General features: G+C 41.7%; 1 protein-coding gene across 2 annotated transcripts in view; it reads right to left on the bottom strand.

The window, feature by feature from the left end:
• Positions 1-15,007, bottom strand: part of PLEKHG7 (pleckstrin homology and RhoGEF domain containing G7) — a 67,298-nt gene that overhangs the window by 43,526 nt on the left and 8,765 nt on the right. The window contains exon 1 of one of the 2 annotated variants that reach the window (XM_063646567.1): positions 5,236-5,392. The exons of the other annotated variant lie outside the window; for it this stretch is intronic. Coding sequence (XP_063502637.1) covers positions 5,236-5,285 — 50 coding nt within the window. The 5' untranslated portion in view covers positions 5,286-5,392. Of the gene's footprint in view, positions 1-5,235; positions 5,393-15,007 lie in introns of those variants that run through there. 2 annotated transcript variants of the gene reach the window in all.

Raw genomic sequence — 15,007 nt, 5'->3', positions numbered from 1 at the left:
AGCCACCAGGATCTCAGTGATCTCTAAGGAGCAAAATTGGTCAGGCTGGTAAGGGGTCTGTCATACTGGGGACCTGCCTAATAACATGGAATTGTAGGGACTCACAGTTTTCTCATCAGAATTGTTCAGATCTTCCTTTGGTCTATTGTAAGGGACAGAGATGCAATTTCTTCTGTTTACTGACCAATGTAATCTCTATATTTTCACTGACAAATAGTTAGCATATATACTTTACATAGAAAGAAATTTGTCTTGATTTACCAACAAAAGCATAGCTATGAATTGCCTGGAAACTTGAGAGCCCAGGTTTGTCACACCCTTTTGGATATTGTGATTTTGTCTATTGCCATCTAGCACTCTCCCACCCCCAAAGTGGCTGTGCTTGGATCCCTGTTAGTCTCCCTATCCCAGTCCTTCCTCCGCTCTTTCCATTTTCCCACCTAGCTGCTGCTCAAGTCCTACCAGGCTCTGCAGCCAAGTTCCATGGTTCTGACCTTCTATATGAGTGACAGCCTTTCTGCCTGCACTTTCGTCTCTTGCTTCTTAATTGCACATTCTCGGATCCCATGCCCTCTGTCTTGTCAATATGTGTGATGGTGGAGTGTGTCGTGCCCTGTTAGGTTCATCATGCTGCTGATGAAAACTGGTGTATATTAGCATATCCTGTGGAATTAATTATAAATACACATCCCCAAGTCCCACTGTGGAGATTCTGATTTAGTAGGTCTGAAGTGGGCCTCTGTATCTGTATTTTCACCCAGCTCCCTGGATACTCACCACAACTAGAGAACAATTACTTTTGAGGTTATAAGTAACTTGATATAGGCCTTTCCTACATTTAGGTTTTGAGTATTACTTCACATTTTCAGCCTTTGCCAAAATTTTTTTCAAATCATTTTACTTATGAAGAGTAGAACAAGTTGTTTAGGAATTTATAATTAGTGGTTAACTTATATCCCATAATTTTCTACAAAATATATGAAGCAAGGATGCCTCCGACTGTTCAGATACACACTGTAGACACAAAATAAAGTTCATTTTCAGTTATAAAAGGCTGCTTCCTCCAAGAAGTCTTCTGTGATACTCAAAGGAAATAATTCTTCATATTTGTGCACTCCTCCACATCTCCACCAGATCAGGGCCTCAACATCTTCCAACTGTATTAACGTGGTTACCTTGTTTCTCCGCCTTCCTTTTTATCTCCTTGATTCCAACCTATAATGGTTACTAAAGGTGAGTTATCTAAAATTTAAGTCTGAACCATCCCTCCCTGGCTTAAGACACCTCAGAGGATTCTCATACCAGATAAACACATTTTTAAAGCACAAACACAGGCCTTCCATGATCTGGCTCCGTTTACCTGTCTGATATTCCTTACTTTGCAATTTGATCTCTGGAAATAGGGAATGCATTGTAATTCCCCATACAAAATGGTGCTTCCCAGCTTGGTGCTTTGGCTGAGAATGTTTTATCCCCTTGCTGCCTTCCCCAAGTCTGTCTAACTCCTAGTCATACGATGAGATTCAGGCCCATGGATTATCTCTGTTAAGGAGATAATCACAAAGGGGAAGTACTTAAGTAACACTGGGCTCAGCTTTAGTCAATTGCCTATATTCCCTGGGGTTTTGTAATCTGTTTCACCTGCCTTTCCTCTGCTCTTCTATTTTTTTTTTTAAATTAGGAAACTTTAGGAGAATGTAGTCATCACTGTTATTGTAATAATAGATAATATGCCAACTCAATGTGCATGCTCTTTCCTTTTCTTGCTATTAAAACCCTGCTTTGTCTGGGATGGTATGTGCTGAGGTCATAGGCTGACCTGCTCTGACTCTCTTGCAGCTACTGAAGGCCATGTGACCCAAACCTGGCTGATGAGATTTAAATGGAGGCTCAAGCATGTGAATCCTCGAAAAAGTTTTTCAAAGGGGACAGACTCAGCTAGCTTCTTCTGTTTACCCCTTGCCCTTTGCCTTCTTGCTGTTTGGAATAGATCTTGAAACCTGAACATATACCACAACTCTTGCAAAGACAACAGCAGAATAGAAAAACAGGTGCCTGGGATCTGGTTATGTTACCCAAAACCCTCTCTTTCCTTGCTTAGGTCATTCTAGTTGGGTTCTGTGACATCCAGGCAAATGCTGTCCTTACTGACACAGATCTCTCATCCTGGATTCCTCCTCCAAGGATGAGGCCATCTTTCAGCATTCTACAGTCCTGTTTGACTTTTTCTCTACTTTATGATTTGATTTTATAAGAAGATCATTAGGGCTGTGACTTCTTACAACTTTCCTTTTTTGTTTGCCAACTCAATGTCCATGACAGTTATAAGGATGGAAGGAACTGAATCAGGTGGGAGTTGAGAAAGTTAAAATAATTTGAATGAGAAACATAATTCTACCTTCATCATATTGCATACAGGACACTGGGATTGACATGTAGTGGATTAGCAGTGTACAAATCCAGCCAGGAAGTTTTATAATGGTCTTCAGAAGGTATTATATAACATAAAATGCTGAGTGCTCCGAAAAAGAAGACCTCTGAAGAGAAATTTCAGAAGCTTCCCCATCAACTGTATAGTTCTCTTGATAAAAATCTAAGAAGCACATATGAGAGTTTAGCATTTAAAGTGGGCGGGGATTGAAAAAGTTACAATCATATGAATGATAAATGTAATCTAGGGGAATTTTTGGGAAAAAATGGACTATTTTGAGCTTGAACTCTAGATGTTATACACTCTAGTATCATTAAGTTTAGTAGTTTCCCAAGATTCTATAAACTGGTTTTCTATTCCCCGGAGACCTCAGAGAGCGTGTAATACTATTGGGGTGGAAAGATTCATCTTCCCTGACCCCTTCTTGGATGGCTTATGTGTTTCTGTTCCATGCTTCTATAGTCCTCTGGAGTGGTGGTTAAGAATGTGGGGTCAAATTTCTTGGATTTTAATCTTAGCAGTGTGACCCTTGGTTGAACAACTTGAGTAACCTCTCCAGTCCTTACTTTGCCATTTGGGAAATGCAGACAATAATAATATTTTGTGAGGATGGGCTAAATTAATCAATATAAAGCACTTAGATCAGTGTCCAGAACTTGGTAAGCAGCCAATAAATGCTATTAGACTGATTATTGAATATATTATAATATCATGTTTTATTTATGTGTTTTTTCCATTAGACTGACACTCTAAGTACAAAAAACATGTCTTATAATCATTTGTGTTGGTAGGTGCTAATTTAGAACTTAATCCATTGTTGCTGATGAACATGAATGAATGAAACCATCTTCTCTCATGAAAAGTATCTTATGTTTTGTAGATTCATGTCTTATTTTCCTTATCACCCTAAGGTCCAGCTCCTGGTCTGAATTCCTCTGTTTAGTAAAGGCTCAGTAAACATTTGTTAAGTAAATGGAACAATAACCCAACCCACATATACTCAGAGTGATTGATCATTGCCATTTCCCTACACAAACTCCTGCAGAATGTGTACTCCAAGAATAGCTAGCTGTGTACTGTTCTTTAAACACACTGTGCACTTCACGCCTCCATGCCTTGGCTCAGGTAGTTCCCATCTGCCTGCCTAGCTGTACTTTGTCTGCCTGAAAAACTTGTATTCATCTTTAAATTCTAGCTTAGACATTCCTCCTCCATAAATCTCTTCTGACCCACTCAGGGAGGGACAATTCTCTGTCTTCCCTTCCCTTCCCTACTCCTACCTTGTCTCTTTATAATAAACACATTGAAGATTCATATTGGATCTTATATCTCACAGAATCTAATCTGTTAGCATGGAATCTGACATAGAACAAGTATTCAGATAAGCTTGTCGAATAAATAGACATGTTGACCTATAGATCGAAATACTGACAGTTCTCAATTGCATTTGTTTTTCCATTCTGGAACATAAATGAATAATTGTATGTATATACAAAAGCAGAATACAGTTTGAGTGCTCACCCTCCCCCAGTTAAAAGTGGTTGGTTACGTTACCTGTATCCGTTTCCTTGTCTGGGATACCTTCTGACATCATGCATCCAGTTGGGAGCACAAAGGTCAAATTTGGAATTGAATTTGCACATAGGGAGCAGGGAGAAGATAACTGGCTTGTGAACGGCTTGATCCATGACCTTGACTTTTTGCCTTGGTGTTCAAAACCCACTAATGCTAATTCTGGAAAGGTGAATATGCCTCCGGAAGGACATAACAAAATTTCTGTGGCATGAAATATATTTTGTTCATCAAAAGACAGCATGAGTTAATAAAAATATCAAGAACCACCATTGCAGCCATGCAGAGACCTAGGAAAGCAATCAGAACATCTGCACCAGTAACATGAAGAGACATGGATTGGTGCGGAAAATGTGCCTCTATGTCGAGTCCATGCCTGGCAGTAGACTGGATTTCTCGGCACTCTAGAAAAGACCCGGGTCTGTGTCAGCTGGTGTTGCTCGGATCGTTGGATGAATGAAATTAACTCAAATAGCTGTAATGAGTTCAGCATGACTGAATTTAGGTCTCACAGTGGGTGGAGTTTGTATCCGAACTGGTATCTTCTTTTGGCTGTTCTAAATATTAGGGTCTTTTTTTAATAAATGTGGCATTCATGCAGGATTGTCTCCAATTCTGCATTGACCATCCACTGGAAGCGATCACTGTAGTGAATTCAGAATTCTTATCTCCCTCCCCTAAGCAAAGTGGTGTCTGTGTGGGGTAGGGGTGCCCGGTGGGAAGAGGACAGGGAAGAATATTTTTAGAGATTGAATTTCCTCACAGGAGGACTAAGCTGGTAAATAAACTAATAATAAATGCAAACTATTTGGGGTGTGGCTGGCAACCCATTGTCACCGTGTAAGTACAGTATAACTCCATGCCACCCTTTATTTGTTTAGAAAAACACAACTAGGGTGCAGCGCACCAGCATGGCACATGTATACATATGTAACTAACCTACACATTGTGCACATGTACCCTAAAACTTAAAGTATAATAATAATAAATAAATAAATAAAAAAAGAAAAACACAATTAAACAAATATCCTTGATAAATGCTTTTTTTTTTTTGGTTTTATGCTTGGCTATTCTGGTTCTTTGCTTCAGGACAAGCTTTGGAACCCAGAAGGTTGTATAACTGGGTGTCTGACCCAGACTTAGCAGCTCTCTAGGGCAGGACGCCCTTCCACTGGCTTTTCCCACCCCCACCCACCATGTAGAAACCCCAATACAGCCACTCTTTCACTAACCCTGAGTTGCGTTGCCCCAAGCTGGTCAGATCCGAAGGGACTAGTCCCATGACTGCTGGAATAATCTCGTCTCCCTTCTGGTACCAGAACGTCTCCTTATTCTATGCTCTGCTGAAGATCTGAAGGTCCATGGTGTGGGCTGAGAAAGCAACAATTCAGAGCATCCCGGGAATTCCCCCCCCACCCCACTGCTGAGCAGGCCGTGTGCCCATGTGTCAGCACTCAACAATGAGGCAGCTCTCACGTGCTGGTGCCAGAAATGTCTCTGGCTGCTGGAAATGGGTCCCCCAGTGGACCTCAAATGTCTACATTTTGTAAGCAATAGACTGATCTTCGTGAATATTATTCTAATTTAAAATCAGCTGGCATTTACTGAGAACTGATTCTTCTTAGACACTTTGTTAAGTGCTTTACATGCATTATCATATTGATTTTCACAAGCACCCTATGTAGTGGATATTACTGTTCTCATTTTAGACCAGAGGAAACTGAGGCTTAGAGGGATGCATAAGGAACTTACCTAAGGTCGCAATGTTGTAGTGAATGATAGAGCTAGAATTAGAAATTCAAATATGCAGCTCTGACTCCAAGAAGACTTGTAAATGGGAAGAAGAGAAAAAGAGACTACCAACTATTTTAATGCACAACAAAATTTTTAAAATGATGTGATGATGGCTACTACTTTAGGAAAAAGAATGGGGTATAATGCTTTGAATGGTGGCCCCCCTAAAAATGAAATGTCCACATCCTAACCCCTGGAACATTTGCATATGGCCTTATTTGTAAAAATGGTCTTAGCAGATATGACTAAATTAACGATCTAGAGATGAGATTATTCTGAATCGTCTGAGTGGGCCCTAAATCCAAAGACAAATGTCCTTATAAAAGACACTTAAGAGTCCAGGCTCAGTAGCTCACGCCTGTAATCCCAGTACTTTGGGAGGCCAAGGTGGGCGGATCACCTGAAGTCAGAAGTTCGAGACCACCCTGGCCAAGATGGTGAGACCCTGTCTCTACTAAAAATACGAAAAATTAGCCGGGAGTGGTGGTGCACGCCTGTAGTCCCAGCTACTTGGGAGACTGGAGCAGGAGAATTGCTTGAATCCGAGAGGTGGAGGTTGCAGTGAACTGAGATTACGCCACCGCACTCCAGCCTGGGCGACAGGGTGAGACTCCATCTCAAAAAAAAGAAAAAAAAAAAAAGACACTAAGAGAAGAGACACAGCAAAGAGAGAAGAGTATGCGAAGACAGACAGAGGCAGAGATTAAAGGGAGGCAGCCACAAGCCAAGGAATGCCTGGATGAAAAAGCAAGCGAAAGTCCTCCCCTAGAGCCTTCCGGGGAAGTGTGGCTCTGCCCAAAGTGTGATTTCAGACTTCTGATTTCCAGAATGGAAAGAGGATAAATTTCTGTTGTTTTAAGTCACCTGATTTATGGTAATTTATCACAGCAGCCACAGGAAACAAATATGGGGCAATCCTATTGAGGGGCAAAGGCACCCAACTTAGGACCCGGATTCCCAACTTTGACCTTGGCCTGTTGCTTCCCCGGGCCGCCGTTTCCTTATGCGGAAAGCAAGTGTGCCGCGTGAGGCTGCCTGCATCCTGCATGCTCTAGTGTGAGATCCAGGAGCATCATTCTCCTTCTCTCCTTCTGTGGCCAGTGGGTGAGGACAGTAATTGCGTGGTGACCTTTATCTTGGCAGAAATGTTTGAAGATGATTAATTCAAAGCTCCCCTTTTAGAAATATGACTAATAGATCACTTACATTTTTAAAAGATTCCTTCTGTGCCGCAGACTTCAACCAAGGACTACTAGCCTTTAATTCCCAGGTGCAAATTTTAAGAAAAAATAATAACAAAGGCTAGAGAATATGGGAAGTATAACTGCCCTTTAGTGATATGTGTGTCTTAAAGGAATAAAAATCTCATTGAAGGCACTGCAACTTGCATAAAGCATAGTCTTATCTTTTCCTTTGCTACGAATGTTGCCCAGTGATTTTTGTTTTTTAATCAGGCAGCCTTATCAGGCCCTATTCATCAGAAACTATAGTCCTTGTCTGGTAGTAAGAGTTCATGGTAAATGTAGTCTTTTTCAGCAGGCAGCTTTTCAACAATTGTGTGACTAGAAAAAGTTGGCATTCCATTTTAAGAATCATAATGTTTTACCCTATGCAAGAAATATAGTGCAATTTGGAATGCTTGCTTATAACTATGGGTTGATTACACAGGAAGAACAAATTAAGCATCAGTAAAAAACTTTTTCTAAAAATCTCTTTTTAAAATAATCAAAAGAGAAATGACAACTCTACTGCCAATTATTGAACGACAGTTTTCTTGGTTAAATCTGGGATATATTTTTCCATTATGAGTCTCAAAAAATTGTTGGGAATGCGCTTTTGTATGTTCGACTATGGTTTCCAATTCAACTTTCTATCAAAGTATTCCATTTGTTGGAAATGCAAATGAGAAGCAGATAGGATGATGAGCTTCTAGTTTACTGCCTGGAATCCGGTACCGTGATGGCGATTTCTTATAAATGCAGAGGGAACAAATGGAAGACTTGTACCCTATCCATCAGTTTGAACACAGAACAGAGATACCTCTTAAGAGTCTCATCAGTGTGCGAGAAATGCCATGTACTGTGGCTGTGGGGTCAAATCAGTAATATTTTTTGAAGACACGTGTTCAGAGCACCATGGTAACTGCTGGTAACTGCCCAGAAATCTCACCTTCTTTCTAGGTTACTGTTTTTTATGGAAAACACTCAACATACTCCCTTGTGGGATTAAGCAATACTTGTACAAATCCCCATAAACCCAAAGTACACTCAGAGACAAGCACAAAACTATAAGGAAGATCGAGGAGGTCGAAAGGAGCTGGAGGGAGTCAAATAAATAGTTGGAGGAGAAAATACACAAAACAAAAGGGGACCATACAATTTTCCCTAAAAGGCATGTCCAAACCCAACTACCAATCAATTTCCTTTTTCTTTTTTCTTTCCTTAAACATTTATTGGACACCTACTAAGTGTGAGGCAGTGTTCTAGGTACCGGGGATAAGGCAATAAACAAAACAGATGAAAATTCCACTTTCCTGGAACCTACATTCTGTTAGGTTGGTGCAAATGTAATTGCAGTTTTTGCCGCAATTAAAAGTAAGGGCAAAACCCGTAATTACTTTTGCACCAGCCTAATGAGCTGCACCTTGCACCTTCCCCTTGCACCATGCCCATATCAGAAGGCTCCCCAAGGCTGCAGTCTTCTCTTTTGAGTAATGAGGAGTACACTGCCTATTAGTCTCTGAATCCTGTCCAACAAGCCTTACAGCCCCAAAGAAGCTGACAGAGTCTTCTCCTCCAGTATGTTCTACAGTTAACAGACAGTGCTAGGGACATAAGGGGTTTTAAATAAAAGCCTGTGGCGTATAATATTGTATTGAACCTAAAGGTCAGATACATTACATTTGATGTGCCTGATGTTAGAATATTTAGCTCTGGGGTTAGAAAATGTTAGAAAGGATAAGTCAATGACTTACATGTGGGAGGTGCTGAATGAATGGTTTCTCTAAGAATAACCATAGCTACTATTTGAGTTATACTATTAACCAGTTCAAAAGAAAGACCTGTGAGAGGAACACTACAGGTGTGCATTGCTTAATGATGGGGATATGTTCTGAGAAATGCATCCTCAGGCAATTTTGTCATTGTGTGAACATCACAGAGGGAACTTACACAAACCTTGATGGTGTGTAGCCTACTATACACCTAGGCTGTAAGGTGTCACCGGTGGTTCCCAGGCTACAAACCTGTACACCATGTTATGGTACTGAATAATGTAGGCAGCAGTAACACAATGGGAAGTATTTGTGTATCTAAACATAAACTAGGTAGAGCAAAACTACGTTATTATAATCTTATGGGACCACTGTTGTATATGAGGCCCATTGTTGACGAAAGCATCATTAATGCAGTGTGTGACTGTATTTGTATCTCCACTTCATGGATAAAAACATCGAAGTTTCAGGTGGTTAAGGAAATTGTGCAAGATCTTATTGCCACAGAGAAGTGGAGCTAGGATTTAAATTCAGGGAGTTTGACTCCAGTAGATTTTAACTCCAGGTCCTGCCGCCCCCATTGGTAACCCCAGATGACTCTGACTTTGGGGGAAGTTTTACTGGCATTCAATACTTTTGTTTGTTTGTTTGTTTTTTCCTCAAGACAGACTTTCAAATATCTCATCATTTGGCTTTCATGCTAATGTTGCCCCAGTGGCTAATACGGATATATTTAACTTTTCTCCTACTTTCTATTTGAGCATTGGAAGGTTAGTCTATAGTCTTATAGAAATGTAGCATGTACGTTTCTCTTCTCACTTTCGGGGCTGACCTGAAAATTAGGTAAGATGGACAGCTTCCTATGAATACAAAATTGAAGGGATGCTAGGAATGTTTCCCTATCCACGAAAGCATCTCCCTCACTTGCTTCTGATGTTTAAAATTTCCACCAACACAGCTTCACTGCTTGGCTTCAAGCTGTCTTTTGTTAAAATGTAAATGCATTGGGGATAGATAAGTGGCACTGTAATCCAAGAAGCCTGCCAACCTGCCTGTCTTCCTTCTTCCATTCATCTTTTTGGAAGTAGACTCTTTCTGGGTACTGGATGCTAGAGGTTCAAAGATAAATAAGAAGCAGTTTCTGCGCTCAGGAAGGTTTTGATTCTCGGGGGCAGATGAATGTAAAAGAAACCAATATAGTGTTTTAGAAATTATGATGGAGACATTTATAAGATGCGGGGAAACCCAAAAGGGAGAAATGTACTGGCTGTACTTGGAAAGATGAGAGTGTACATCCCTTAAGCCTAAATTCCCTCACACTTGCGTAAGAATGAATTGTGAAGATTTTTTTTTTCCAGAGGCCATATTCTAGTGATAAGAGAGGAAGGTTTGAAGTGAGTATGAGTTCACTTAAATATTACAGAATGAGAGAGGGAATGGCAGGAAGAACGAGTTCACAAAGAAAAACGTGAGAGCAAGGGTTTACCAGTTAGCCGATTTCAGAGCTATGAGTATATTGGGCACTTCTCACTTACACATTGTCAGGTTACATATTAAAACACTATAATACCTGTAATCCCAGCACTTTGGGAGGCCAAGGAGGGCAGACGACTTGAGGTCAGGAGTTTGAGGCCAGCCTGGCCAACATGACGAAATCCTGTCTCTACTAAAAACACAAAAATTAGCTGGGTGTGGTGGTACACACCTGTAATCCCACCTACTCGGGAGGCTGAGACAAGGGAATCACTTGAGCCCGGGAGGCAGAGATTTCATGAGCTGAGGTTGTACCACTGCACTCCAGCCTGAGTGACAGAGCAAGACTCTGTCTCAAAAAAACAAAACAAAACAAAACAAAGCAAAACAAAACCAAAAAAAAAAAAAAAAAAAAACCCAAACTACTGTAATAGAAGAATCAGTATTTTTGAAAAAGGTTTCATATCTATTCTGCAAGACAAAAAATTTTGCTGTGATTGGAAGCCACAGAGGCAAGCATTTCTTAATTGTATAAGCCAGGGGTCAGCACACCTTTTCTGTAAAGGGACAGATAGTAAACATTTTAGGCTTTGTGGGCCATGCAGTCTCTGTTGCAATTCTGCCATTACAGTGCTAAAACACCCACAGGCAATGCACAAATGAGTGGGCGTTGGTGTGTTCCAATAAAGCTTTATTAACAGAAACAGGTTATGGGCTGAATTTTGGCCATGGGCCATAGTTTGCTAAATCCTAGTTTATACCATTTGATAGGCCCTTTTTTTTTTTTTTTTTTTTTGAGCCAAGAACCCTCGCTCTTAGATAGACAGCGGGGCCTCATGAAGAGCTCTTCACTCTTCACCTAACATTAGATGACCACGCAGCCTGGCAAGCAGCTGTTCAAGGAAGGGGGCTCTTTGAACAAATGGCTGCTGCAGAAAAGACTGCAGAGACATGTGGAAGAAGAGAAGAGGGAGTGAAGAGAGACGGATTGGGGTTCTGTCTGGGTATGTTTTTTTTTTTTTTTTACAGTTCTTGTTTATTAGTAGTAATGTAAGAATCTTGTGATGGTTAATACTGAGTATCAACTTGATTGGATTGAAGGAAGCAAAGTATTGATCCTGGGTGTGTCTGTGAAGGTGTTGCCAAAAGAGATTAACATTTGAGTCAGTGGGCGGGGGAAGGCAGACCCACCCTTAATCTGGGTGGGCACCATCTAATCAGCTGCCAGCAAATATAAAGCAGGCAGAAAAACATGAAGATCTGAGATTGGCCTAGCCTCCCAGCCTTTCTCCCGTGCTGGGTGCTTCCTACCCTCGAACATCAGACTCCAAGTTCTTCAGCTTTGGAACTCTGACTGGCTCTGACTGGCTCTCCTTGCTCCGCAGCCGGCAGACAGCCTATTGTGGGACCTTGTGATCATGTGAGTTAATACTTAATAAACTCTTATCTATCTCTATCTATCTATCTATCTATCTATCTATCTATCTATCTATCTATCCCATTAGTTCTGTTCCTCTAGAGAACTCTGACTAATACAGATTTTGGTACAAGGAGTGGTTCTAGAGAAACAGAGTATTAAGGATGGAGATCTTTCGTTGGTTTTGGGGCTTCTGGAGTTGGCTGCTTCATATGATTAGACCCCAAAATGCTAAGGACTGTACTTCTAATAGTATGGAGAACACTGATAGTCCTTGGTGTGAACCGTTTAGAGAGTCATGCAACATAAATGCATTTGACACTCCTGATTCACTGCTTGTGAGAGGCAAGTTTAGTGACTCTATACATAATACCTTTGACAATATGTGGAGAACCGAGGAACATAATGAAGCTGGTTGGTTGCTCCTAAGTTCAGTGGACAAAGTGTTGAGAAAAAATGATGAACTCAGCGATTCTAACTCCTGGCTTCAGAAGCAGACACTGAGCCTCAAAATTTGCTAAGATTGCCCTGAGTGACAGTCTTATCTCTTGTAGAGAAAGAGCTGAAATTGTGGAAAAATAGACACAAGCTCTTATTATGTGAGTAGCTGACCTGCAATGAAAGGTGCATGCACAGCCCCACCAGGTGCCTACTGTTAAAATGAGGGCATTGATTGGAAAAGAATGGGACCCTGCAACTTGGAATAGGATGTCTGGGAGGACCCTGATGAAGCTGGGGACACTGAGTTTGTAAACTCTGACAACCCTTTCTGCCAGAAAAAAACAGCTTCCCCATCCCCAGTAGTGGCAACATTCCCACCCTGACCCATGCTGCCATCAGCCTTTCCACCTTTGTCTGGGGAGATAAACCCTGCACTGCCTGAGGCAATAGTGATGGCCTCCCTTGAGGCAGCTGGCAGGCAAAATAATGTTGATTCTTCTCAGGAGCCACCCCCAACAACCTTGTTTGCCTCTAGACCTGTAACTGGACTAAAGTCCCGGCAGGCCCCTAGAGGTGAGGTTGAGAGTGTGACCCATGAGGAGGGGTCCTACACTTGAAAATAACTGCTTGAGTTTTCTAATTTATATAAACAGAAATCTGGAGAACCGGCATGGGAATTGATACTAAGGGTGTGGGATAATAATGGTGGAAGGAACATAGAGTTGGATCAGGCTGAATTTATTGATTTGGGCCCACTAAATAGGGACTCTGCATTTAATGTCTCAGCTTGGGGAGTTAAAAAAGGGTTCAAGAGTTTATTTCTTGGTTAGCTAAAATATGGATTAAAAGGTAGCCCACTGTGAGTGAGCTGGAAATGCCTCATCTCCCTTAGTTTAATGTAGAGGAAGGGATCCAAAGGCTTAGGGAGATTGGGATGGTGGAGTGGATTAGTCACTTTAGACCTACTCATCCCAGTAGAGAGGGTCAGAAGATATACCCTTGACCAATGCCTTGTGAAATAGATTTGTGAGGGCAGGACCTGCATTTTTGAAGAGCCCTGTAATTGCTCTTCTCTGTATGTCAGATTAACAGTGGGAACTGCAGTCACTCAACTACAAAATTTAAATACAATGGGAATAATTGGATCCCAAGGTGGCAGAGGCCAGGTGGCAGCACTCAACCATCAAAGGCAAGGTGGGTGTAGCTACCATAATGGACAGAAGAGGCAAAGCGGCAATCAGAATAGACTGACTCCTGTAGAGTGCTGGCACTGGCTAATTAATTACAGTGTTCCTAGAATTAAAATTGATAGGAAGCCTACTACATTCCTACCTAATTTTTATAAGCAGAAAACTTCTAGGTTGAATGGACAAGACTAATTTGAATTACAGAAACAGAGACTCACAGCCCCTCAATCAATTTCCAGACTTGAGCCAGTTTACAAACCCAGAACCCCTTGAATAAAGGGAAGGCCAGGTCCCCTTGAGGAAGGACCCCATTATATTACCGACAATTTATGTAGTGAATCTTTTTTTGATATGCAGCCTTGCTCTGCCGTCCAGGCTGGAGTGCAGTGGCACGATCTCAACTCACTATGCTGTGAATCTTTCTCCCATCCTTCCCTAAGGAGACCTCTGGCCTTTTACCAAGGTAACTGTGTACTGGGGAAAGGGAAATGATCAGACATTTTGGGGACTACTGGACACTGGCTCTGAGCTGAGGTTGATTCCAGGGAACCCAAAACATCATTATGGTCCTCAATTAAAGTAGGGACTTATGGAGGTCAGGTAATTAATGGAGTTTTAGCTCAGGTCTGACTTACAGTGAGTCCAGTGGGTCCCCAGACTCATCTTGTGGTCATCTTTCCAGGACCAGAGTGTATAATTGGCATAGACATATTTAGCAGCTGGCAGAACCCCCACAATGGCTTCCTGACTGGTAGGGTAGGGCTATTATGGAGGGAAAGGCAAAATGGAAGCCATTAGAGCTACCTGTACCTAGAAAAATAGTAAATCAAAAAAAAAAATCGCATCCCTGGAGGGATTGTGGAAATTAATGCTACCATCAAGGACTCGAAAGACGCAGGGGTGGTGATTCCCACCACATCCCTGTTCAACTCTCCCATTTGGCCTGTGCAGAAGACAAATGGATCTTGGAGAATGACAGTGAATTACTGTAAGCTTAACCAAGTGGTGACTCCAATTGCAGCTGCTGTACCAGATGTGGTTTCATTGCTTGAGCCAATGAACACATCTCCTGGTACCGGTATGCAGCCAGTGACTTGGTGAATGCCTTTTTCTCCATTCCGGTCCATAAGGCCCACCAGAAGCAATTTGCCTTCAGCTAGCAAGGCCAGCAATATACAATTACTGTCCTGCCTCAGGGGTATATCAATTCTCCAGCTTTGTGTCATAATCTTATTCGGAGAGACCTTGATCGCTTTTTGCTTCTGCAAGATATCACACTGGTCTACCACACTGATGACATTATGCTAATTGGATCCAGTAAGCAAGAAGTAGCAAATACAATGGACTTATTGGTGACACATTTGCATGCCAGAGGATGGGAAATAAATTTGACTAAAATTCATAAAACTTCCACCTCAGTAAAATCTCTAGGGGTCCAGTGGTGTGGGACCTTTCAAGATATTCCTTCTAAAGTGAAAGATAAGTTGCTACATTTGGCCCCTCCTCCAACCAAGAAAGAGGCACAATGCCTAGTAGGCCTATTTGGATTTTGGAGGCAACACATTCCTCACTTGGGTGTGTTACTCTGGCCCATTTATCAAGTGACCTGAAAGGTAGCCAGTTTTGAGTGGGGTCCAGAACAGGAGAAGGCTCTGCAACAGGTCCAGGCTGCTGTGCAAGTTGCTCTGCCACTTGGGCCA

Source organism: Pongo pygmaeus, chromosome 10, assembly GCF_028885625.2.
Source record: "Pongo pygmaeus isolate AG05252 chromosome 10, NHGRI_mPonPyg2-v2.0_pri, whole genome shotgun sequence".
Taxonomy (NCBI): Eukaryota; Metazoa; Chordata; class Mammalia; order Primates; family Hominidae; genus Pongo; species Pongo pygmaeus.
Note: the sequence above shows the minus strand (reverse complement) of the source record. Positions and strands in the feature narration are given on the sequence as shown.